Source organism: Pipistrellus hanaki (assembly GCF_964339955.1).
Source record: "Pipistrellus hanaki genome assembly, chromosome: X".
Lineage (NCBI taxonomy): Eukaryota > Metazoa > Chordata > Mammalia > Chiroptera > Vespertilionidae > Pipistrellus > Pipistrellus hanaki.
The window spans coordinates 26,572,305-26,587,914 of record NC_140524.1 but is presented as its reverse complement, the minus strand read 5'-3'; the positions used below and the strand labels follow the sequence as shown (position 1 = coordinate 26,587,914).

Genomic DNA, 15,610 nt, shown 5'->3' with positions numbered 1-15,610 from the left:
AAAATAATTTGGTCTGGTCCAGCCAAGGCATTAGAGATGAGTTAATTTGTTTGAAACTTACAAAAAAAATCTGGGCACTCAAGGTGTGTCAGTTATCTCTAAAATTAATCCCAGTTTTGATCTCATAAGAGGAATTTTAAGATTTAGAAATTGTGATACCTGTAGCTCTGATTTATTATAGTGAAAGGATACAGAGCAGAATTAATAAAGGAAAGAAAAGTACTTTGGGTGGAGTCTGAAGGATACTGGCTCCAATTTCCAAGTGCTTCTCCCGACGTAGTTGTATAGGACACAATCAATCCCCTAGCAATATGAATAGTGGTTTTTTGTTTGTTTTTTGTTTTGTTTTGTTTTGTTTTTTGCCAGGGAAGCTCTTTTGAGTCTAATGGCCCTGATTTTTTTTTTTTTATGGGGTTCCGTCACTAACCTTCAGATTCACAGTAGAAAAGTAGAAAAGCAAGTGTTCACTACAATCATGTTATATATTGCATAAATGATCTAGAAAAGCTGGTAAACATGATTCAAAGTTCCAGGCATGTAAAATACTCGTCAGTTAATAACAAAGGTTCAGTTAGGTAAGGCCAGTTATGCAAGACCCTTCTGAAAATGTGCATGATTTGAGTAACTCAAGACCTGCTGGGTTAACCATATACATGGCAAGTTAAGAAATACAACTCAGGGTCTGAAGAGTGACCACAGATCATGTAAACCACATAAAAGTCCTCATAACAAACCCATTCTCTTACTTCCTTTCAAAATCAAAGGTTAAAAGATAAAACTTAGAGCACCAAGACCAGTGGTTCCAATATCCTATTCCTCAAGAAATGTTAATAGTTATTGCACAAATAAAGGGTGCAATGGTCAAATAAGTTTTGGGAAAAATATATGCAATATACCTTATATATTAAGTTTTGAGTGATTTTATTTTTAAATATATATATATATATATATATATATATATATATATATATATATATATATTAGCATATTGAAAGCTCTTATTCCTTGCTTGAAGATTTATAATTTTTTTTTTTAGCATATTGAAAGCTCTTAACATCTTGGTTTTTAAAAAATATTTATTTTGTAAACCTAGACATTTAATGAATCTCTTTTTTTCTGGAGACAATTTTAATAAATATTTTATTGATTTTTTACAGAGAGGAAGGAAGAGAGATAGAGAGCTAGAAACGTCGATGAGAAACATCAACCAGCTGCCTCTTGCACACCCCCCACCAGGGATGTGCCCGCAACCAATGTACATGCTCTTGACTGGAATTGAACCCGGGACCTTTCAGTCCGCAGACCAACGCTCTACCGCTGAGCCAAACCGGTTTCGGCTCTGGAGACAATTTTAGAGCAGAACCTCTGTTAACATCTGATGGAACCGTGTGGAAAAACCTTAGAATAGATTTTTTTTTGTTAATCCCCACCCAAGGATATTTCTCCACTGATTTTTAGAGAGTGGAAGGAGGAAGAGGTACAGAGAGAGAAACATCGATGTGAGAGAGACACATAGCTTGGTTGCCTCCTGACCACGTCCTAATCAGGGCCAAGGATTGAGCCTGCAACTCAAGTATGTGCCCTTGACTGGAATTGAACCCAGGACCCTTCAGTCTGAGGGCTGACACTCTATCCACTGAGTTAAACTGGCTAGGGCTAGAACAGAAAGATTTTTCCATATGTTCTTAAGGATGAGGTGGCATATCAAGATAAAAAAAAATAGGCATGTTGGTACCAGCCCAGTCATGACATAAGTGATCCTAAATGTATTTGGATATGCTACTTTTATGATTTTTTTCTAATTAACAACTACAAGTTGATTTCATGATTATCTAATGACTGGAACTAAAGGCAATGTTAGCAGTGGTGTGGAATAAATTGGCCATCACAGTGCAATCAATACTAAGAAAAGGTAATGAGCTGATCAGTGAGGAGACAGAACTTGATTACATAATCAGATTTAGGGAATTCACTGCTACTGGTTTTGGCAAAGGTACCATTGCTCTTTCAAATACTAAAGAATACGTTTACTTCAAAGAGGGACAAATACGTAGTGATGGAAGACGATTTGACTGTGGACGGTGGCCACACAATGCAATATTCAGATCATGTATCATAAAAATGTACACTAGAAACCTGTATGGAACCATAACAAATTTAATTTAAAAAGTTTGCAGCCCAAATAAAGGATGGTCTAATTGTGTCAGGAAAAGAACAAGCAAGCATAATATGATAATTCAAAGGAGAGATGAAAGCACTAATACTGGTATCTGAGAAATTACATAGAAGAACTGGCAAGTCATCCAGGAAACAAGTTATAACCTAAATATGATTCTCTGGCATAGTTCACATTCTATAAAAAGTCTCATTGCTGTTTCCTTTATCACTGATGGCTACAAAAAACTGTTCCAGGTCACTGATGAGAACCACATCTTCTCATAATAAAAAATGGGCCAGAGTTAGAAATAATGTTTGAAGAGCAAAAGGAAAGAGAAGACTGAGTCCTCAATTATATCTTCCTCAGTTCATACTTATCCTTTTCTCAAAATCATCCCCATTCTTAACACTCTTAGACCTCCTAAATATCCAACCTAAATATTCCACTCATATTCCCTCTTCTTCTCTACTCTATGCTTCCTATTACTACCTATGCTTCAGAATTTTCACTATTCATGAGCCACATCATGAGGAAAGAGAAAAGTAAAAAAAAAAGTGGAAGTTTCATCAGTAATTTAGCATAAATTGTACATTGTGTCATTTGTAACAACTTTGCTTTCCTTGTAGAACAAATTTAACCAATGATCTAAGTTTTACATACTATCTAATAAAGAGGGAATATGCTAATTGACTGTCATGACCTCACAAAGGTGGTGGCACCACAGCCAATAAGGAGGGAATATGCTGATTGACTGCCAGGCCCTCAAAGATGGTGGTGTCCATAGCCACAAGATGATGGCGTCCAGTCCCCTCAGCCCCTCTGGTGCAGCAGGCACATGCCATGGTCGGGCCCACCCCCAGGCAGGTCTGGTCGCTCCGTATGCCTGCCTCCAGAGTCCCCTAGTCCCCTCAGCCCCCCAGGGCTGGCCCAAGATGCAGGCAAACCACTGATGACAGCTACCCAGCTGCCCAGGGCCACCTGAGGTAACCAGGTAAACTGAGGTAACCAGGGCTGGCTGAGGCTTGCACTGCTGGCAGTGGCAGCAGCAGAGGTGTGATGGGGGCATCGCCTTTCGCTGATCACCAGGTTGCCTCCTGCCCCTGAGGACTCCCAGACTGTAGAGGGGGGCAGGACCAGCTGAGAGAAACCCCCTCCAGTGCATTAATTTTCATGCATCAGGCCTCTAGTGTGTGTGTGTAGCTTTTCACTAAGACAAAATAAATAAGAACTGCTAAAACTTACCTGATGTTTCATGTAATGATTCATGTAGGGGGTTGCCATTCTACTAACTTTGAGGCAAAATGGACACAGCAAGTTCTTTGTGTTTTCATGGGATGCTCTAAAATGAGTTTCTACATCAGAAAATGTTGATGATCTAAACTGGCAAACCTAGACATATAAAGAAGGTTTATCTTAACTTGAACATGTATAACATGTTTAAATATGCAATTACATTAAAGTAGCAATGATAAGTCATTTGTTCAGAGGAACATTACATTCTAATTAATTTCTGCTGCCTATACAATCAAGAATTCTATTACTTAAAATAATAATGATGATCTCTGAAACAGAAAAGTATCATTCAAACTGACACCTCTTGTCCTATCCTGCTATATAAAATGAGAGTATTCTCTTCTTTGGATTTGAAATAACATCCAGGATATGATAGAGGCAATCTATCTTTATCTTGCTATCTTATTGGGAACCACTTCAAATTATGGGAAAATCAAAGTATTTAGTTGAGTTTCCCATAACTAACAGCATTTATTATTTCTCTGGCATGTCTTTATTTCCCCTACTTAGTAACAAGGTCCATATGTTTGTCTTTTTCTAGCAGGTTATTTTGTTTTTCTAGTACGGGGGTCAGCAAACTATGACCCACAGGCCAAATCCAACCCACCACTCACACATACACAAGTTAAGCCAAGGGAGTTTCTACGATTAAAGAAGATCTTCAAGTTTAGTCACTTGTTTTATTTAAATGTTTAAAAAATAATAAAATACTATTTCATGGTACATAATGAAACTACCACCTAAGTACACAATAAAATGTGTGTGTACCTGGCAAATATATGGCATTTCACCGGGTTTATGAGTGTCCTTCATATGTTGCAAAAGAGTATGTTCTGTTTCAAATGATAATTCACAGATTTTACAAATCGCTGAAATTGGAAAAACACACATTACATCATTTTAAGGATGTATATAAATAAAAGGTTCATTCTGTACATCTATAACAACAGCAAAAAGTAATAATAGTAACAGTGATGGTGGTTCCAATAATTCTATAGTTAACTCTGTTAATGCTGTAGTAAGGACTTTACTTGTATTAGCTTACTTAATAATTCCCATTCCATAGTTGAGAGAGGTACTGTTATTTTTATTCCCATTTTTCAGATGAGGAACCTGAAGCACAGAAAGTTTAGGTAACTTGCTTGAGATCTCACAGTTGTATTAAGAGGCAGACTGGAATTTGGGTCCAAGTTGCCTAACTCCACACTCTGTTATTTTAACTTTCATTGCAGTTATTTTTCTTATTAGATTATAAATCAGATCATTGATTTCATATTTGCAAACCAGGGACTCTGGTTTTTAGCTTACCCCTTACACACAATACAGGAGATATGTCCTATTTGTAAGAGGGATCTCAACTTAAGTAATTTTATTGAAAAGTTCCTGCAAGTTAAAATTTGCTTTTCAACTTTGCCCTCAAACTACAAAGTCTATTTCTTATTTTTCTATCAGAGTTATTAAGGATTCCTCATAGTTTAGATGATCAAAATCAGCACTACAGTGAAACTACTTACTAGAAAACTCATGAGGTGTGTGTGTACTCTCAATGTGACACTGCAGCTGGAATGGTGTAGGATACTGACGGTAACAGTGCTGGCAGGTGGTGTGGCTTTCCCAGCTCTCACTGTTCTGCTTCTCAAGTTCCAAATGGTGTTTCATGTGGTTCATAAACCTATAAATAATTGTCAACAGGTGCAAATATTCAGATTTATAACAAAAAAAACTTCCACAAGTAGTCATCTTAACCTAAGCCTTAAAAACCTCTAGAAAAGTATACACTTCAAGTTATCACTTTGATTAAATGGCTCAATAAATCTATTTGTAAAACACAGTGGAATCTTGTTTCTTGAACTTAATTTGTTCCAGAAGGCTGTTCAAGAAGCAGTTTGAAAACTGAATAATTTTTTCCCATTAGAAAAAATGTAAATTTAATCAATCCATTCCAGACCCCCAAATGATTCTCTTTTTCAAACCTTTCTTATATACAGTAAATGCCTAATGCACCGCTTAATCTAATATGATAAAAGGCTAATATGCAAATTGAATGAATAGCTGAACAATTGGTCGCTATGACATGCACTGACCACCAGGGGGCAGATGCTCAACACAGGAGCTGCCCCCTGGTGGTCAGTGTGCTCCCACAGAGGGAGCACTGCTCAGCCAGAAGCCAGGCTCATAGGGAGTGGGCCTAAGCCATTAGTCAGACATCCCTTGAGGGCTCCTTGACTGTGAGAGGGTACAGGCTGGGCTGAGGCCACCCCCCAAGTGTATGAATTTTGTGCACAGGGCCTCTAGTTTATAAATAAACACTTCTTTTCTTGAATTTACAGAACTATCCCCTACTAGCCTTAAAGGAATTTTTCATATATCACTGCCTCTGAAATGCTATCACCAGCTGCTTTTTCCTTATCCAATCAACAAGTTTTTCTACCTATTCAATTACCTGTGATTACTGTTTTGTGAGCACTTTCACACCCTTAGCAACATTATATTTATATTTTAAAATTGTGCTAATTGCCAGCAACTCCTTTGCTAGTTGCCTGCTAGATGCTTTTTGTCATGCTGATGTATCAACATGAAAAGGCTGTCAGTTCAAAAACTGAAGTTTTGGTCCATGGAGGCATTTTTTTCCTGTTAACAACTTGCTCAAGAAAAGGGCTTGTATGCATGCACATAAGCCTAACCAATGGACACAGACACCAGGGGTGTGAGGGCATGAGTGGAGGGATGGGGGGCAATGTGGGGAAAAGGACACATATGTAATATCTAATCAATAAAGAAAAAAAAAAAAGAACCGAATTGTTCAAGATGGGAGACATTTGAGAAACAAGGTTTGACTGTAATCTCTTTGTTTTAAAACAACCTATTAATAGTTAATATGAAATACCATGAATTTTCTAGAACACTTCATTATTTCAGATAAAAATTTTTATAAAGAAAAACATCAGGCTTCTTTTCCATATATGAAATATTATATACATCTACACTAATAAAAGAGAAATGTGCAAATTGACCATACCTCCAGCCAATCAGGAGTGAGTATGCAAATGAGCCCAACAAAGATGGTGGGTTCATTTGCATATGCAGGCACAGAGCCAAGACTGAAGGCTCTGGCCTGAGTGAAAACTGAAGACGACTGAAGACTGAAGAGGCTTGGCTTCTCCAATGTGACCAGAGCGGAGAAGCCTAGCCTTGAGATTTGACTTTTCCGCTGCAGCCAGAGCGAAGGCCTGGGTCCTGGGTGCTAGAGGAAAACCAGTGCCAGCAGCCAGGGGAAGGAAGGCCTATTGCACGAATCTTCATGCAACGGGCCTCTAGTTTTAAAATACTTAAAGGAAGAAAACCTTACCACCAAAAGTAGTTATAGATTCATGAGAGAAATCTTTTGAAGGCCTTAAGTATATAACATAGGCTTCAAAGTATTAATAGTTTAAAGGACAAATTATTAGTATTTTTTAGATAGCAATCATCACAGGTGTTTTACTATTTATCTTTTCACACTTTCAAAACACTACTTCACTTCAGAGCTGCTTATAGTACATTTTGAAATGTCTTTTTCCCCTTTCATTTAACATCATCTCTATTCAAATCTATTTTAAAAATCCTAGTCTTGCCTAAATGCTACAAAATTCCTAGATGTTATAAAATATGGTTAGCTTAAAATTTCTAGACAGTTTGATAATCCACAAATCTGTAACCAGTCTTTTGAAATGAAAACAAAAGAGAGTTTCACGTTTAATATTAAATGGCTAACCTCAAAGAGCAAAAAAAGCTTTTGATAAAAATAAAAGAACTTCTAATGTAATATGCATAACATTTAAGTATAAGGAACTTACCCAATGAGCCACTTTCTATGAATTTTACCAAAATTAGTAATGCTATTTTCTGATAAATTTTACTGTAAAAATGATGTAAGGAGGTCACAGTGTTTCAGTGTTTGATCTCAAAGTACAATTTCTCTTCTGTTAAGCTATTGAGACCATTAGCAATTGATGCATGTTAGGGCTTGATAAAAAGAAGGTACAGAAGTATGAAAAATCATATGAAAGAGTATTTGAAAGAGCTTTGAAAATTACAAAGTACTACCTCTAAATGTAGTATTCATAGTTTACATTTATATTACAGTTTATTTCAGTGTTTTTCTGTGTACTTTTTAAACCCAAATTCACCATAAAATATAATTCTGGATTTAGAAATGACCTATAGGATACCTAAGAATATTAGTTACAAGTGATGGTTATCAAGGGTAAATATTTTTAAGTTTACATATGTGTCAAAATATAAGTACATGTACACATATACATATATGCATCTCACAGAAGGAAGTGCAATGATGTCTGCAATTTACTCTGAAATGTATAAAAAAGTCAGGTCTATGGATGAATATATAAATATGTAGTAATATAGGTATAGTAAAATGTTATAGTAGAAATGAGGTGGGCAAACATATATATTTTCTCTGTAAAAATTTTCAACTTTGCTGAACATTTAAAAATTTTTATAATAAAATGTTAGGAAAATAATGTCATGCTATACAGTATAAACAATGAAAAATAGGAGTCAATGTCTTGTTACTTTGTTCTTGTCACTATCTCACTTAGGATGATAGATATGTAATATGACATATAATTCAAAGACTGCAAAATACAAGTTCCTAAAATTTAAAGCATATATGTAAAAACCTTCAAAATTCCACTGATAATTAAATTTCTGCTTTTAAAATGTGCTAAATTATAAAATCAAAACAGACATGTTTCAAAGAACTGGTAGTCCTTTAAAGATTACCAAAAAAAGATCGCTTTCTCTGCAAGGTAAATGTGCTAAAAATTATAAATATGAATTGAAAATTAGAGCATTAAATAAGATTAGAACAAAGGAGGTCAAACTGGATGAAATGGTTCTTTCTGTGATATAAGATTCAAAAAATAGTTAAAAAAATAAAAATGCCTCACGAAAATTCTTAGATCAAGGATAAATATATATATATATATATATATATATATATATATATATATATATGTAATTTTGCCATAGGTTAAAAGAAATTTTGTCCTTAAGTTATCTGAAAGAAATACAATTAAATGGGCCCAAAGGTCAAACTCCTAAAATACAAGAAAGGACAAAAGCTTTTCAACATGATAATCTGTCTTTGCTCTTCATAGAAAGTGTGAAAATTGCTTACCTAAGATGGCACAGAAAAATAAAGATACAATAGTTACATCTGTAGCATCCAAATTTTCAAACAGAAACATAGATATTTACATACCTAATATTATTTTTAAGAACTTTTGAGCAACTGAAGCATTTAAAGGTTGTGTAAGTCTTTTCTTCATTGTCAACATCTCCTTCATGTTTTCCGTAGTAAAAGTCACTAACTAACATGATCAATTTTTCTTTGTCTGAACCAGTCTTAGTTTTCTTTTCAGTACTTGAAATTTCTACTTTAATCATCTCCAAAAACTTATTTACCATGCCTGGACAACAACGCTGAAAGAGGGGAAAAAATAAGCAACTATGAGTTTATGTCTGAGTGTTAAAAATTAAAATGCAAGACTAAGATTTTTCATTAAGTAATGTGCCATACATGTCACCATGGATAAAAAATAAGGTAAAAAGAGGAATTCTAAAATTACATGTAAGATTAGCACCTAATAAAATATTCTAATATATTATCTTCATTAAAAATTAAAATATACTATACATATGCTGTAGTGTATATAAACTTAATTTTCAAACTTTGATGCTTGATAAGGACTTTTAAATCTTCTAGGAAGATAATCATTATGAGTATCAATTTTTACTGAAGTTACATAAAAATTCCAATGAGGAGATTTCTTACCTAAATGTCTGGAGAAATTAGCATTTATCACATATCAATTCATTTTTTTAAAAAAATATATATTTTATTGATTTTTTACAGAGAGGAATAGAGAGCCAGAAACATTGATGAGAGAGAAACATCGGCCAGCCGCCTCCTGCACACTCCCTACTGGGGATGTGCCCGCAGCCCAGGTACATGCCCTTGACCGGAATCGAACCCGGGACCCTTCAGTCCACAGGCCGATGCTCTATTCACTGTGCCAAACCGGTTTCGGCATATATCAATTCTTAATATTTTCAGAGATTTTTTTGATATTTCTAAAAATAAAATTTTGAAAAAGTTCTTACCTTCATGTGATACTTCAAAGCATCCAAATTATTGAACTGAACATTGCACTTTGGACAAGATCTTTGAAAAGGATTTCCAGTTTTATGTTCAGTTGATGAGGTACCTAAAATAAAGGATTTTTATTACTCAATTTTTTCTTTTTCACACCTTAAACAGCCAGTAATAATAGTTTTAAATTTTATCACAATTTCTAAAATTTATATATAATTTCTTTTTTATATACCACATTCATATTTACCTTTTGATGTCATAACTGAGGACGATGTCACTGAAGAAGAGCTGTCTAAAGATAGTGTAGCACATGAATCAATTTCAGAAACATCGTCACTGGTCTTTGGCTTTTTTGGATGAACTCTGTTTGCTATAATACTAGGACGTTTCCTTATAGGTAGAGTTTCACCCACAGCTATAATTTGAATAGTGAAAATAATATTTGTAAATGCTTTAGTATAGAACAAAACATTGCTTAAAAATGCTAATAAAATGGTCTTACCTTTAAAAATAAGTAAAAGTACTTCAGAGCTAAATTAAAGGTAATACAATTAAATTACCATATCATACAAATGACAATAAAGAATGATAAAAATTTATATAATAGGTAGAAAAAATTGCACAGCCAGCTGGCGTGGCTCAGTGATTGAGCATTGACCTATGAACCAGGAAGTCATGTCTTGATTCCCAGTCAGGGCACATGCCCAGGTTGTGGGCTTGATACCTAGTATGGGGTGTGCAAGAGGCAGCCAATCAATGATTTTCTCTCATCATTGATGTTTCTATCTCTCCCTCTCCATTCCTCTCAGAAATCAATGAAAACATATCCCATCTAATAAAGAGGGAATATGCTAATTGACCCTCATGCCGTTGCAAAGATGGTGCACCCACAGCCAATAAGGAGGGAATATGCTGACTGCCATGCCCTCAAAGATGGCAGCACCCACAGCCAATAAGGAGGGAATATGCTAACTGACTGCCACACCCACAGCCACAAGACTGCAGTGCCCAGTCCCCTCAGCTCTGCTGGGGCACTTGCCTCCAGAGTCCCCCAAGTCCTCTCAGCCCCCCAGCCTCTCAGGGCTGGCCCAAGGTGCAGGCAAGCCTCAGATGGCAGCTGCCTAGCCAATGGCAGAGCTGCATGCAAGCCTTGGATGGCGGCTGCCCAGCCACCCAGAGCTGGCCTGAGGTGCAGGCAAGCTTCATATGGTGGCTGCCCAGCCGCCCAGGGCTGTCCAAGGCTCAGGTAACCAGGGCTGACTGAGGCTTGCTGGCAGTGGTAGCAGCAGAGGTGTGATGGGGCATCACTTTCCCCTGATTGCCGGGTCACCTCCTGCCCCTGAGGGCTCCTGGACTGTGAGAGAAGGCAGGCTAGGCTGAGGGAATCCCCCTCCAGTGCATGAATTTTCATACACTGGGTCTCTAGTGTGTGTGTGTGTGTGTGTGTGTGTGTGTGTGTGTGTGTGTGTGAATTCTCAACCGAGGATATTTTGATATTTTCCCATTGATTAGAGAGTGGAAGAAACATCAAGTGTTTCTCTCACATTGACTGATTGCCTTCTGCACACACCCAAACCAGGGCCCCGTCTGGGGAGGAGCCTGAAACCAAGGTACATGCCCCAAATGGAATCAAACCCAGGACTCTTTGGTCTACACTCAGGATGAAGCTTTATCCACTGAGCCAAACAGACCAGGGCAATAAAAACAGGTTTGTTTGTTTTTTAAAGAAATTGCACAAGCAGCTATTATGGAGTACACATATTTAAACTCATGAAATAAACTTTAATACAAAAAATGCTAAAGATGCTTTTGAATAAACAGGTAGTATGAAAAACAGTCAGTCCAAAACAATCCCCAGAAAAAAATTAAACTATAAAGAATACTCTAAGCTCAGTTCCAAATATGAATTTATTTTTAGATGTGTCAATACTGAGACATAGTGCTTGTAAGTAAAACAATTTCTATTCTAAAAATTAGAGAAACCCTTTAAGATACTTAAAACTTAAGATGTCTAATGGAAACTTCAAGTTGGTTCTTTTAACACTTAACAAGTTGACAGGTAGTTTAAATAATCTGTTTATTCCCTTTAGTCTAATGGCTCTGTCTTAGGGAATATAGTGGGCATGTCAGATAAAGAAGTCCCCTTTAAACTTTAAAAAAAAATTAGACTGTTAAATAAAATTTTGTTAAATAGAGATTTCATTGCTAGAAAGTTTTGAGTTTGAAAACCCAATCTTTTAAAGGCAAAAAGATCATGCAATTCAGGGAATTTGCAAGAAAGGTGGGGCTATTTAGGCTATAACCAGATTCTGCAAAAGTTCTTCTTAAAAATAGCACAATTGTACTTTGTAATAAAAATTCTAAAACTTTACATTATATTTTAATGTTCCCAACTGTACACTAAAGGAGTAGTAGTATCATAGATATACTCCAGGAAAATAAGAGTATTACATTAATGGGTTCCTCTGTCAAATCTGTTTCGTTCTTTGAGATAACATAGAAATTATTTTTTCCACTTTTAAGCACATGATTACTGATAGCAATACTGCAAACACTTGGGACTGGTCTTTTTTGTAATCACATTAACATTCTTCTCAGATGATCAGGTTATTTGAACAACTGATGAGTGCTGTTGTTTTGGACTAGGCAACTGATTATCTAACGACTTGTATAGCAAAAATATACTTTTATATATAATTTTTTGAAGTATGACTAAATCTCCAAGTTAAATAAAATTACTCTGAGCTCAATAGTTTTAAATTCTGACTCTTTAACTTACTAGAATTTATATCTGTTGCCTCTGCCTTGTTCACTATCATTCTGCAAAATCAAATTCAAATCCAAAATTCTCCAAGAACCTTCTACAATCATCCTAGACAGAAGTCCAGTAATCTTTTTTTTCTGAACAGATAGCATATATAAGCATTCATAATTATCATGTTAACAACTGTTTAAGACTTTAATGTATTTCTCACTTCTCTCATTTGAGCCTCAAAAAAGCTCTGAGGTAAGTAGAGCAAGAATTGAAATTATATCTGCAAACAACCAATTTCAGGTCTGAAGAATGAATGCATTATGTGAGGAAAAACAAAAGCATCTATTTTAGTAATATGAGAAAATTAGGTGTAAAGGTGTTAATTATAAAGACCACAAAAATATTGCTGAAATCTATATCTTCCTAATTAAATTTCTAATTGAAAAAGAATTACCATTCTTTGATTGTATACCATAATAAAATTCTTCGTTATTGTTAAATAAACTAGTATGCCTTGAAGGGATTTTGTTGAGTTGAAAATGTCTTATAATCAAAGCAATTTCTATATTGGCAAATTTTATATATTTCACTAAATGGAGAGAGGTACACAGGACATTTTTGCATGTTTAAATTGTTTACGTAACAAATTAGTATGCATTTACTAAATCAAAACAGTAAGAAATTTATAGTAATACAGGCAGTCCTTGGGTTACATCGGACTCAAGTTACGTCATTTCGTGGTTACGTTGCCATCTCCCATTTATTTATTTTTTTTTAAAAGTTCCGTCATTTTGACATATGTACATATGTGCTTTATGTTTTTTATTATTTATTTACCACAAGTAAAGGCCAGGAATTATTATCTTTCTTTTAATTTTTTTTTTACTGTTTCACTTCATTACTGCTGTGTATGTGCTCCATGTGAGTGTTGTAGGTGCTTATGTAGGTGGGTTCCAACTTACCACGAAAATTACATTATGTCGCACCATAGGAACAGATCTCCAATGTAACCCAAGGACCTACTGTATGTGTACCAAAAAAATATTTTCCCATTCTAAAAAATACTTGGCTTGATAGTCATGTATCTAGGTGTCACTTATATAGTTACTAAAATAGCCAAGATCCAAAATAAATGAGGAGAAAAAGTACTTGTCTGAAATCTGATTTTATAAAGTACACTAGAGGCCTGGTGCACGAATTCGTGCACGGGTGGAGTCCCTCTGGGTGGCCTTCAGGGATCAGGCTGAAACCCGCAGTCCAACACTGCCTGAAGCTCCTATCTAACACTCCCGCTCATCCTGGCCCCACTGTGCCTGCCGCAGGCTTGCGCCCAATCAGTCCTGATTGGAAGAAGCTCGCATTGCCCCAGCAGCGCTTGCTAGCCATGAGACCTACATCTGGCACCCACCTAAGGGAAGTGGTCTGCAGGATCGGGCTGAAACCAGCTCTCTGATATCCCCCGACAGGTCCTGGATTGCAAGAGGGCACAGGCCAGGCTAAGAGACCCCACCGGCACGATAGGGCCGGGGAGGGGCCACAGGAGGACTCCAGGGTGTGTCGGGCCCATTTCTCTCAGTCCTGATCCTTCAGACCCCAGCATCAAGCTAACCTACTGATCAGAGCATCTGCCCCCTGGTGGTTAGTGAACCTCATAGCAACTGATCAACCAGTTGACCATCTGCCCCCTAGTAGTCAGTGCACATCATAGCGAGCGGTTGAGCAGCCTTAGCATATCATTAGCGTATTACGCTTTGATTGGTTGTTCAGTTCTGCTGTTTGGTCTATTTGCATATTACCCTTTTATTATATAAATGGTATTTTTTCATAGAAAAAGCTTGAATTCTTTAAGCTTCTAGGGGGTAAAGACAGTGACTCCTACTCTATAATTGTAGTGCTATGAGGATTGGAATATTGCCCTAATAGTAAATAGGGTTATAGTTAATTATTCCTTCAATGGGTATTTACTGAGTACTATGTGCAAATCAGTTTCTTTATACTGCCATTTTACAAGATTACTCTATAATCATATTTAACTATCACTTCTACATGATTTATTTTCTAGAAGACACTAACTAGTCTATGAAAAAATCAACTATAACTACACAAATTTTCTCTTATTAATGACCTACCAAATAATTAATACTTAAAAAAATAACCATAGCCGAAACCGGTTTGGCTCAGTGGTAGAGCGTCGGTCTGCGGACTGAAAGGTCCCGGGTTCGATTCCAGTCAAGGGCATGTACATTGGTTGCGGGCACATCTCCGGTGGGGGGTGTGCAAGAGGCAGCTGGTCGATGATTCTCTCTCATCGACGTTTCTAGCTCTCTCTCTCCCTTCCTCTCTGTAAAATATCAATAAAATATATTTAAAAAAAAAAGAATAAATAACCATAGTATTAGGATACCAAGGGACTTCCCTGACTCATAGCCTATGGTGGTTCCAAGTGAGAATGAGCTGAAAGAATACATGTTAGTCAACTTATAAAAATAAATGAAATATTCTATTATTAAATACAATTTTATATAAAACCACCCAAGAAAGCAACAGAAACTATTAACTTCCATCTTACAATGTATGAAAAACTTAACCCAAAGGTATGAGTTTCAAAGTAGACATTCATTCTATATGTATATTAATCAGTTCTCTCTTTATTATATTTCTAAAAAGTTATAAACCAAACCTTCTGTATAAACTTTCGATCCGCCTTGGGATGATGGTATTGTGTCCTGGGTCAGGTCAAACAGTAAATCAGAAGAATCATCCATTTCAACTTGTGATGAACTCCTTATAAATGACTGTGAAAGTTACAATTATTTTATTTCATAAACATTTATAAATGTAATTTTAACTGTATGCCACGACCATAAAAAATGATTAAAAAACACAAAGGTAATTATTACTCTGTCAAATTAGCATCTACCGAATAAGGAATATATGTGAACTTTCTGGATTATTAAAATAATTTTTCTAGAAATAGAAAATTAGTTTGAAATAAAAATTTAGTTAAAACAATCACATTATTGGCAAAGTAGAGGTTATATTTTGGCAAGCTTTTCTGCAAGAAAATTTTGGCAGTATCTATTAAGGGCTTTAAAAAGTTCATATCCTTTGATCTACTTATTTCAAATATTCTGCTTCCACAAATTTATGCTAAGGAAATGAAAATATTTAATGGAAAATTATTTGCTATAGCAAAAAATCAAAACCTGTATGTTCAACAATGGAGGAATGGTAAAATAAATTA

The 15,610-nt window shown here is 35.8% G+C and overlaps 1 protein-coding gene across 5 annotated transcripts in view; it reads right to left on the bottom strand.

Annotated features, from left to right (window-relative positions):
• Positions 1-15,610, bottom strand: part of ZNF280C (zinc finger protein 280C) — a 50,595-nt gene that overhangs the window by 14,559 nt on the left and 20,426 nt on the right. For all 5 annotated transcript variants that reach the window (XM_084870717.1, XM_084870716.1, XM_084870714.1 and 2 more), the window contains 7 exons: positions 15,047-15,161; positions 9,859-10,026; positions 9,620-9,723; positions 8,718-8,938; positions 4,966-5,123; positions 4,220-4,320; positions 3,401-3,547 (listed from right to left, as the gene is read on the bottom strand). In XM_084870717.1, coding sequence (XP_084726843.1) covers positions 3,401-3,547; positions 4,220-4,320; positions 4,966-5,123; positions 8,718-8,938; positions 9,620-9,723; positions 9,859-10,026; positions 15,047-15,161 — 1,014 coding nt within the window. The remainder of the gene's footprint in view (positions 1-3,400; positions 3,548-4,219; positions 4,321-4,965; positions 5,124-8,717; positions 8,939-9,619; positions 9,724-9,858; positions 10,027-15,046; positions 15,162-15,610) is intronic.